The sequence below is a fragment of the Hirundo rustica genome, chromosome W (assembly GCF_015227805.2).
Source record: "Hirundo rustica isolate bHirRus1 chromosome W, bHirRus1.pri.v3, whole genome shotgun sequence".
In the NCBI taxonomy this organism is placed as follows: domain Eukaryota; kingdom Metazoa; phylum Chordata; class Aves; order Passeriformes; family Hirundinidae; genus Hirundo; species Hirundo rustica.
This window is the reverse complement of record NC_053487.1, coordinates 13,589,150-13,600,236: the sequence shown is the minus strand read 5'-3', so window position 1 is coordinate 13,600,236 and position 11,087 is coordinate 13,589,150. Positions and strand designations below refer to the sequence as shown.

The window sequence follows — 11,087 nt, the reverse complement described above, 5'->3', positions numbered from 1 at the left end:
TAAGTGCAGGAGCAAACCCCAGGGGATTGAACAGCTGTGAGGTATGGCTGACGGATGAGACACACATCATGTCCTTTGGTAGGCAAAGGTATGTCCATGTATCTGTAGACACCTTTTCTGGAGCTGTCTATGCCTCTGCCCACACAGGGGAGAAGTCTAGTGATGCCATGAAACACCTAATACAGGCTTTCTCCTTCCTGGGCATCCCCAAATCAATAAAAACTGATAATGGACCCACATACACATCCAAGGAGTTCAGAAGCTTCCTGCAGCAATGGGGAGTAAAGCACAAATCAGGCATCCCCTACTCCCCGACAGGTCAGGCCATCGTGGAAAGAACCCACCAAAATCTCAAAAGGGTCCTCAACCAACAACATCAGTCTCTAAAACTAGAAACACCCCAAATCCAGTTGTCCAAAGCCTTGTTCACTCTGAACTTTTGAAATTCCACATTTGAAAATCTTAACCCACCAATTGTGTGCCATTTCAGAGAGAACTGCCAACTGCAACTGAAAGCAAAGCCACCAGTAATGGTAAAGGATCCAGCAACCAGGGAAACAGAGGGTCCTCATGATCTGGTCACCTGGGGTCGTGGGTACGCCTGTGTGTCCACTCCCTCAGGTCCCAAGTGGGTGCCAGCCAAGTGGGTGCAACCTTTCATCCCTAAAACTGCAAAGCCGCCTGCAGAGGCCCCACAAGTGGCCAGTGCTGCCTGGAGGAGGAGAAAGCACCAAATCTTCTCCTTATAATTATCATTATTCCTTAACAGTGTTTTTCTAAACAGTTTGTTTGCACTAAAAGTAATTTTTCTTCTGCAACTTTAAAAGTACTCAAAGTCCAAACTCTGAGCATCTCCCATGAACCGAGCCTTCCTCTTTCTTAATTTAATAAGAAAAGGGGAAATGTTGCAATGCAATAATTTGGTTTATATTGTGTTTCATCGGATTTGTAATCACGTGGTTTGTCCTTGTTCAGCTGTAACCCAATTCTGTTCCACTCCCACTTTCTCCCTGATTGGGTAGTGTCTTGTCCCTGCCTCTGGGCCCTGCCCCCTGGGGAAAAAGCCCCAGTACGGGCAGGGCCTCGCTCGATCTGGTCACCTGGGGTCACGGGTACGCCTGCGTGTCCACTCCCTCAGGTCTCAAGTGGCTGCCAGCCAAGTGGGTGAAACCTTTCATCCCTAAAAGTGCAAAGCCGCCTGCAGAGGCCCCACAAGTGGCCAGTGCTGCCTGGAGAAGGAAAAAGCACCTAACCCTCTCCTTCTAATTATCCTTTTTCCCTTAACAGTGTTTTTCTGGACAGTTTGTTTGCACTAGATGTAATTTTTTTATTTTTCAGCTTTAAAGGTACTCAAGATCCAAACTCTGAGCATCTCCCATGGACTGAGCCTTCCTCCTTCTCAATTTGATAAGAAAGGGGGAGCCTAATGTTGTTGTGCATTATTTGGGTTTATATTGTATTTCATTTTTATATTGGGTTTTGTAATGGTTTCTTCTGTAGCCCCCTGTTCCCCTGGAAAATGTATCCTCACGAGGTTTGTCCCTGCTCCCTTTCCCCACCCATTCTCCCACACTGGAATGTAATCCAACTCTGTTCCACTCCCCCCTTGTCCCCAGTTGGGTAGTGGCTTGTCCCTACCTCTAGCCCCTTCCCCCTGGATAAAAGCCAGGATAAGCATGTGGATTTCCTCTTGGCTCGGGGACGGGGACAGGGACCGGGCTCCTGACCCTGCGGGGGCAGGACCACAGGAGAAAGACTGAATAAAGCCCTGATTTCCCCAGATCAAGTGCAGAGACCCTTCCTTTTGCCATCGATGGGTGCCTGCTCTCTCTAAAGGAAAAGGTTCACAGCTGCTCTGGGATCTTTAGGGCCCTGAGGAAATATCCTTCCAACTGTGGTTTGTCTCTCAAGCTAGCCAAAGAAAAAAAGGAGCCAGGGGGCTCCAAGAGAGAGAGACGCCACAATCAGCTTTGTTTACTGCTTGGATAATGAAAACAGTAACCTTTTTTTAATGATCACCTGAGTACGTAACAGGTCCAAACACAACACCTTAATAGTTTCTGGCAGCTAACATGCAAAACTAAGAGTTCAACTTATATCTCCAAAGTAGTCATGTTGAAAAAAAAACCCAAAACCATTCAATCATTAATAGTTTACAGAAGAAACTTTGCATAGAACATGTATAACAACTGCCAAAATGCAAGCCATTCATGCTGCAGGAACCCCTCCCAAAGTCTACTTAGCCCCACATGTACTTCCAACACTGCATGTTGACAGCAGCCAGGTCTTCAGTCACTCAAAGCTGGGTTTGACTCATCTGCTTCTGTGTATTTCTTAGCAGCTAATAAGAGCTCCCTTCTCCTATTACTCACCCCTAATTTTTGCATTTACTATTTTAAATATAATATGGGAAAAGCAGGAATGGAAGAGCAGCACAAACACACAAAAAAACATACCCCAAACCCCCAATGCTAAGCCTATATGCCTCTTCCTCCAGTCTGGAGTTTTATTTCCAGAGACAGGAAGGCCACAATGTGCTGAGTTTGGAATGAAGGTACCTGACAAGCAAAGTGATGGCATTTGTACTGTAGAAAGCAGCTTCTTAACTTGTACGAGTCAATAAATATGTAGAACATCTATAACAAACCCTAGAAGTGTCTGGGAACAACTCACAGAAATCTCAGTCAGTTACAGTCTTCTACACAGATATTGCATATATAATAGAAACTGATTTTTGAAGTCAAACCAACTGTCTTCTTGTACCACCTCCTCACTTCTGTCAGTTCAGTGGAGCTCAAAATAACAAAAGAACCTTGAGAGAGTTTAGCTTGTTTCATCCATGCAGGTATTTTCAACTCTGAGTCAAACTCACCCAACTGTGTTAACTGAAGATAATTTTATAAAATGTGTGTACCATTCTTGCATCTGTTTCGTCTGATGATAAACCTCTTGCAACTGCCTTTCTATGTCTTCATTCTTCCACTAATGGGAAGGAGAGCATTCTGTGCACACTTTTGGAATGTCCTCTTCCTGCTAAACTATCATATAATTACTCTTAATTCTGCTTAATATCTAGCTGCAGTACTCTATTCCCCATTCTTTCAGAAAGAAAGGTGTGACCAGATCAGGAAAAGTAGAACTCAGAAGGTAACATGCTTGCAGGATCAATGATCTCAGAAACAGGTCAAAACTACTTTAGATGAAAGGCAAATTAACAAATCAAAATGGAAGAGAATCAACAATTTCCAAGTGTGTGACCAAGTTTAATGATACATTTGTTCTCTGAAACATTTGACCATCAATAACATTTCATGGGTTATGATGCCCACAATGTTACTTCATAGGAGGAGTTGTATATGAATATTTACAGACTTTCAAAATTCAGTGGCACTAAACAAACAAGAAGAACATAAAACTTTAAGCTACAATGCTTAAAAAATGTAAACATTTTATTTTACATAGTTGTGAAATATAAGAACTTTCTAATGCAGATTAATTTCATATGGAAGGTGAATATATCCTGGTGCCCGTGAACACAGAATGAGAGAATTTTTTACACAAGTATTGTGCTCCAGTGTACAAAAAATTATATATAAGAAAGGAATTGTCCTGGTTTGGGACAAATTTGGGAGAAAACCCCTGTATAGGATCCCTCTAAGGAAGCAAACCCACGTGGCCCCTCCCTCCAACCGGTCCGGAAAAAAAAACCAAAACCCTCTTTGGAGAAAAGTGGAAAAAACTATTTTACTAAACAAATGAGGTGCATACAAGTATAAAGAATGAATAGTATGAAACAATAAAACCTCTCCTTCTGAAGTGAGATGGCAAATTGAGAAAGTCCTTGCCGTGGGTATAGCTCGGCTCTCTCTCAGTGTCTCCTCAGTCCCAGTCTCTCCGGCGCTGCTGGAAAATGCCGAGGTCCAGGCCCCGGTGGGCCGCAGGTGCAGCCCCCAGTGCTCCCCTGGGTTTTCAGTCCAGAGCAGGTTTAAACAGTTCCAAGAAAAAGGAAAAAAAACAGTCCAGGGAAATTCTCTGCCCTAGCTAGCTGAAACTAACTAAAAGCAAAGAAAAAAAAATCTCTGTCCTGCAGTCTCTCCAAGCCTCCGCCGAACACGCTGTCCGCAGAAGAATGTGGAGGAGTCAGGCAGTTTTCTCAAAACAAACTCCGTGCTTCTCCTTGCCCTTAGAACCAGTCTTAAAGGCACAGGACTCAATAGACAGCACAAACAGAACAGACGATTGGGGATACAGGCATCATAAAGTTACCCTAGGACATTCCACCCCTTGTATCCCCATATTGTCAATTTACTAAAACTAATATATATTCCAGCTCTACACACACATACATCTATATAAAAACAATATGCAATATACAGCTACATACAGTGGCAGTACCATTCAGCACACAGTGATAATTACACACGGTTCTCACCCAACAATCAAATCTCCCTGGGGTACACATCGTGTGGTTCCATCTTTCTGCATTACCCACCATGTGCAGCCTGGTCCCTCAGCAAAGACAATCCCACGGATGGGATCCTCTGTACTTGAAGCAGAATTGATCCAAACTGTCTTCCCTAACAAACCTCTGACATGTACTACTGGGACTTTCTCTCCATCTACTGTATGTAGGGACTCAGATTGGGCAGGGCCTGCTCTGTTGGTGGAACCTCGGGTGTTAACTAACCAGGTGGCCTTTGCTAGATGCTGCTCCCAGTTTTTGAATGATCCCCCACCCAGTGCTTTCAGGGTGGTTTTTAGCAGTCCATTATATCTTTCTATTTTCCCTGAAGCTGGTGCATGATAGGGGATATGGTACACCCACTCAATGCCATGTTCCCTAGCCCAGTTGTTGATGAGGCTGTTTTTGAAATGAGTTCCATTGTCTGACTCAATTCTCTCGGGGGTACCATGCCTCCAAAGAACTTGTTTTTCAAGGCCTAGAATGGTGTTACGGGCCGTAGCGTGAGGCACAGGGTAGGTCTCCAGCCATCCTGTGGTGGCCTCTACCATTGTGAGCACGTAGCGCTTGCCTTGGCGGGTTTGGGGAAGGGTGATGTAGTCAATCTGCCAGGCTTCCCCATACTTATACTTGGACCATCGCCCGCCATACCACAGGGGCTTCACCCGCTTGGCCTGCTTGATGGCAGCACACGTCTCACAGTCATGGATAACCTAAGAAATACTGTCCATGGTTAGATCTACCCCTCGGTCTCGGGCCCACTTATAGGTGGCATCTCTGCCCTGATGGCCTGAGGCATCATGGGCCCATCGAGCTAGGAACAACTCTCCCTTGTGTTGCCAATCTAAGTCTATCTTTGACACCTCTATCTTTGCAGCCTGATCTACCTGCTCATTGTTTCAGTGCTCCTCATTAGCCCGACTCTTGGGGACATGGGCATCTACATGGCGGACTTTGACAGGTAGCTTCTCTACCCGAGTGGCAATGTCCTTCCACTCATCTGCAGCCCAGATTGGTTTTCCCCTACGCTGCCAGTTGGCTTTTTTCCACTTCTCCAGCCATCCCCACAGAGCATTGGCTACCATCCACGAATCAGTGTAGAGGTAGAGCTTTGGCCATTTCTCTCTTTCAGCAATGTCCAGGGCCAGTTGAACAGCTTTGAGCTCAGCGAGTTGGCTTGACCCACCTTCTCCTTCAGTGGCTTGTGCAACCTGTCTTGTGGGACTCCATACAGCTGCTTTCCACTTTCGTTTCATCCCAATGATTGCGGCAGGAACCGTCAGTGAAAAGAGCATAGCATGTTTCTTCTGCTGGCAGTTGGTTGTATGGTGGAGCTTCTTCAGCACGTGTCACTTGTTCCTGCTCCTCTTCATCCATGAGACCAAAGTTTTCACCTTCCGGCCAGTTTGTAATTATCTCCAAAATCCCAGGGCGATTTGGGTTTCCAATACGGGCGCGCTGAGTGATGAGGGCAATCCATTTGCTCCATGTGGCATTGGTGGCATGGTGGGTAGAGGGAACTTCTGCTTTGAACATCCATCCCAGCACTGGTAGTCGAGGTGCCAGCAGGAGTTGTGTTTCAGTCCCTACTACTTCTGAGGCAGCTTGAACTCCTTCATAGGCAGCCAAGATTTCCTTCTCTGTTGGAGTGTAGTTGGCTTCGGACCCTCTGTAGCTTCGGCTCCAGAATCCCAGTGGTCGGCCCCGAGTCTCCCCAGGCACCTTCTGCCAAAGGCTCCAGGACAGGCCATTGTTCCCGGCTGCTGAGTAGAGCACGTTCTTCACATCTGATCCCGTCCTGACTGGGCCAAGGGCTACCGCATGAGCGATCTCCTGCTTGATCTGGGCAAAGGCTTGTTGCTGTTCAGGGCCCCAGTAGAAATCATTCTTCTTGCGGGTGACCAGGTAGAGAGGGCTCACAATCTGGCTGTACTCAGGAATGTGCATCCTCCAGAAACCTATGGCGCCTAGGAAAGCTTGTGTTTCCTTTTTGTTAGTTGGTGGGCACATTGCTGTGATCTTGTTGATGACTTCAGTGGGAATCTGACGCCTTCCATCGTGCCACTTTACTCCCAGAAACTGGATCTCTCGAGCAGGTCCCTTAACTTTGCCCTTCTTGATAGCGAAGCCAGCCTTCAGGAGAATGTGGATGATCTTCTCTCCTTTCTCAAACACTCCCATTGCTGTGTTTCCCCACACAATGATGTCATCGATGTACTGTAGATGTTCCGGAGCCTCACCCTTTTCCAGTGCAGCCTGGATCAGTCCATGGCAGATGGTGGGGCTGTGTTTCCACCCCTGGGGCAGTCGGTTCCAGGTGTACTGCACGCCCCTCCAGGTGAAAGCAAACTGAGGCCTGCATTCTGCAGCCAGAGGAATGGAGAAAAATGCATTAGCAATGTCAATTGTGGCATACCACTTTGCTGCCTTGGACTCCAGCTCGTACTGGAGTTGCAGCATGTCCGGCACAGCAGCACTCAATGGTGGAGTCACTTCGTTCAAGGCACGGTAGTCCACAGTCAATCTCCATTCTCTGTCAGACTTGCGCACAGGCCAGATGGGGCTGTTGAAGGGTGAGTGGGCTTTGCTGACCACCCCTTGGCTCTCCAGCTCACGGATCATCTTGTGGATGGGGATCACAGCATCTCGAGTTGTTCTGTACTGTTGGCGATGCACTATTGAAGTGGCAATTGGCACTTGTTGCTCTTCCACCCTCAGAAGACCTACTGCAGATGGGTTCTCTGATAGTCCAGGCAAGGTATTCAACTGCTTAACACCCTCTGTCTCTACAGCTGCTATCCCGAATGCCCACCTAAATCCCTTTGGGTCTTTGAAATACCCATTTCGGAGGAAGTCTATGCCCAAAATACATGGAGCTTCTGGGCCAGTCACAATAGGGTATCTCTTCCACTCATTTCCAGTCAGGCTCACATCAGCCTCCACCAAAGTAAAATCTTGTGAACCCCCTGTCACCCCAGCAATGGAAACAGATTCTTCCCCCACATGTCTTGATGGAAGTAATGTGCACTGTGCACCAGTGTCAACTAAGGCCTCATATTTTTGTGGTTCTGATGTGCCAGGCCAACGAATCCACACAGTCCAAAATACACGGTTTTCCCTAGCCTCTACCTGGCTAGAGGCAGGGCCCCTCTAAGCCTGATTATCCTTATTTCCCTGGGTAGCCGGAGCTGCTTCCTTCTTGCTGGAACTTCCTCTCATAGTCTTGCCATCCAACAATTCATGCAGCCGTCGTGTCATAGCATCAGTAGATTCTCCATCCCATCTTTTCATGTTTTCTCCACATTCACGCAGGAGGACCCACAGCTTAGCCCGTGGGATGCCTTTTCCCTCTCTATCTAGGGAACGTTTGCGTGTGGTGCCAGAGCCCCTAACTTGTACTGCAGAGATCTGGAGAATGTCCTCCTTGAGTTCTTTGTGATTCTCCTCCATCTTGTCTGCTAATCCCCGCACCTGTGTTTCCAGAGCTGCAATTCTTGCATGTGTTGGACCATGCACAGCATCTGCATATGTTCGGAGCTTCTTCGCCATATCAAGCACAGTCTCCTCTGTCTCATCCCGCTTCATTATTGCTAAAGCAGAGGAGTATTCTTGTGGCCCAAGTCGTACAAGTTTTCGCCACATCACAGGTGTACATGGTACCAAGTCGGGGTTCCTAGTGTTTATGTCATCTGAGAAGACAATCTCCGCCACTGCCATTTCCCTCAAGCGCTGGATTCCTTGTTCAGTGGTTTTCCACTGGGTTTGCTGCATATAGAGATCGTCAGCACACAGATATCTTTGTGCCACACTTCCCAGGACCCGTTCCCAGAGGCTGCAAGGACTAGCCTCCCTCATCATTTCTTGGTCAATAACTGGATCATGTGACAGGGATCCCAGATGTCTCGCTTCAGTGCCATCCAGTATTGTAGCCTCGCCTGCAGCATCCCAGAGACGGACTAACCAACTAATTATAGATTCATCAGGTCGTCAAGTATAATCCTTTCTTAGGCCACGAAGGTCCTTTAGGGAAAAGGACTCAATAGTATCTCCTGCTCTTGCAGCAGTTGGTCGGGCTCCTGCTCTTGCAGCAGTTGGTTGGGCTCCCGATCTTGTGCCAGTTGATTTGGCTTCCGATTTTGTATCAGTTGGTTCGGCTTCTGACTGTGTATCATCAGTTGCTTCAGCTTCTGATTGTGTGTCAGGTGGTTTGACTCCTGACTGGGTGTCAGGAGGCATTGAGGATCCTTCACCTGAATCATCGTCTACTGGTCGATCGGTTTTGTCCGTGTGCTTCTTTCCCTTCTTTACTGCAGCAACTGCCAGTGTCTTAGCCTCACTGTCTGGTTTAGCTGCAGCCTGAGTGACTGATTTATCTCCCTGCTCCCTTGCCTCTATTTGCTGCTCTACAGTGTTTAGCAGTGTGTGACTCATTCTAGAAAAGCTATAAACCATATAGAGGAAAGTCACCAGGTGAAATACCAGGAAAGTGGTGTCTTTAACATTCAGGAGACGCTGAACCTTCTCCAAAAGTGATGTAACTGACTCAAAAGAGAAGAAGGAAAGAAGAGGCTGAAGAGCCTCATCCCCTACTCCTCCTCTAACAAACTGGGTGCAATTGTTGATAAATCCCCAAAACATGCTGCTGGAACTAGGACGCAGGGTAGGACGAAAAAACCATAAACTGAACATACCCAGAACAAACTCCAGTATCTTTATAAGCTTCTTGTAAACCATAATCACCGAACCCAGCAAAATAACTATTCTAATTTGTGCATCCCTAGTGTAAAAGCTGTATGTTAGGGACAATATTGGAGCTATTTCTGGGTAAGAAAACAAACCTAGGGACCAGAAAGGTATTAAAACCTCAAAAAAGCCTAGGGAACAGAAATGCAGAAAAGACTCCATTCTAAGAGACATTAGGAATTCAAGAAGCAACATGGCCACTGACTGTTTAATCCCCACCCAAAGGACAACCAAAAAATGCAGTTAATAATAATCAATACAAGTTTTTTCCACTCTCTCGTGCCCCGCAGTGGGCGCCAGTTAGAAATATGTCCTGGTTTGGGACAAATTTGGGAGAAAACCCCTGTATAGGATCCCTCTAAGGAAGCAAACCCACGTGGCCCCTCCCTCCAACCGGTCCGGAAAAAAAAAACCAAAACCCTCTTTGGAGAAAAGTGGAAAAAACTATTTTACTAAACAAATGAGGTGCATACAAGTATAAAGAATGAATAGTATGAAACAATAAAACCTCTCCTTCTGAAGTGAGATGGCAAATTGAGAAAGTCCTTGCCGTGGGTATAGCTCGGCTCTCTCTCAGTGTCTCCTCAGTCCCAGTCTCTCCGGCGCTGCTGGAAAATGCCGAGGTCCAGGCCCCGGTGGGCCGCAGGTGCAGCCCCCAGTGCTCCCCTGGGTTTTCAGTCCAGAGCAGGTTTAAACAGTTCCAAGAAAAAGGAAAAAAAACAGTCCAGGGAAATTCTCTGCCCTAGCTAGCTGAAACTAACTAAAAGCAAAGAAAAAAAAATCTCTGTCCTGCAGTCTCTCCAAGCCTCCGCCGAACACGCTGTCCGCAGAAGAATGTGGAGGAGTCAGGCAGTTTTCTCAAAACAAACTCCGTGCTTCTCCTTGCTCTTAGAACCAGTCTTAAAGGCACAGGACTCAATATACAGCACAAACAGAACAGACGATTGGGGATACAGGCATCATAAAGTTACCCTAGGACAGGAATCTAAAGTCCACAACAGCTAAAAGCCAACAAAAAAAAAATTCACGTCTTGAAGTTGAGAAATTTATAAAAAACATTTACACATGGTTGCTGATCCATCAAAAACTTGCATAACTTAAAACTCTGAATATTAGCTACTATGAATTCAAGGTCTTTCTCAAATGGAATTTTGTGCAAAGATCAGACTACATTATTCAGCATTTTTCCAGCCTTCCCTTCCGACCCCAGTTCCTGACACCTAGTGGCCACAAGCACCACTAAAATGCTTTTGATACAGGTTCCAATTCATGCATATATCCAAAAGGCACACACATGTGCAAACGTGGTTTTGTGCAGAAACCTGTGCAGGTTCACAATGACATTGCAAAACAACTGTTTGTAGAAAGTTCAAAGTTGAATGTTTGGCAGGATTATTCTTACACATTCCTTTTTATCCTACAAGCCCAGGTGTTAATAGGCACACTGCTTTCCAAGGATCCAATATTTGAGTAGCCTTAAAATAAAGATTTAAAAATAAATCAGCCTGTAACATTATTATATTAGATACTTTGCTTTTGCCTGCATTATTTATGGAATTTTAATCACGCAGTACCATAGCTTTATACTGTCAGTTGCAAAGCAACTAAGATACATATTTCTTTTTGTTAATGAAGACTTTAATTGCTCCAGTAAAATCAGCTGATAAAAGCACTTCTGTGTGATCTGTCTTGAGAGCTCCTTAACAGGAAAGAGAATAAACTGTTAGTTCATTTAAATATATATATATATAAATCACACACATTAAAATATATGACATCACTGTAGTACCCTTCTTCCTTTATCATATTCCTGATTTCTAGCTAATACTTCAAGAAACATCTGCATTTCTAGGAAAGAAACCTTTTCATTAATGGTTGGTGC

General features: G+C 45.7%; 1 protein-coding gene across 3 annotated transcripts in view; it reads right to left on the bottom strand.

Annotated features, from left to right (window-relative positions):
- Positions 1 to 3,431: 3,431 nt before the first annotated feature.
- Positions 3,432 to 11,087, bottom strand: part of LOC120764949 (WD repeat-containing protein 44-like) — a 31,956-nt gene continuing 24,300 nt past the window's right edge. Inside the window, exon 20 of one of the 3 annotated variants that reach the window (XM_040089127.2) lies at positions 3,432 to 10,904. In XM_040089127.2, the coding sequence (XP_039945061.1) occupies positions 10,810 to 10,904 (95 nt within the window). In that variant the 3' untranslated portion in view covers positions 3,432 to 10,809. The remainder of the gene's footprint in view (positions 10,905 to 11,087) is intronic. The other 2 variants (XM_040089128.2, XM_040089129.2) reach the window with 2 other exon arrangements.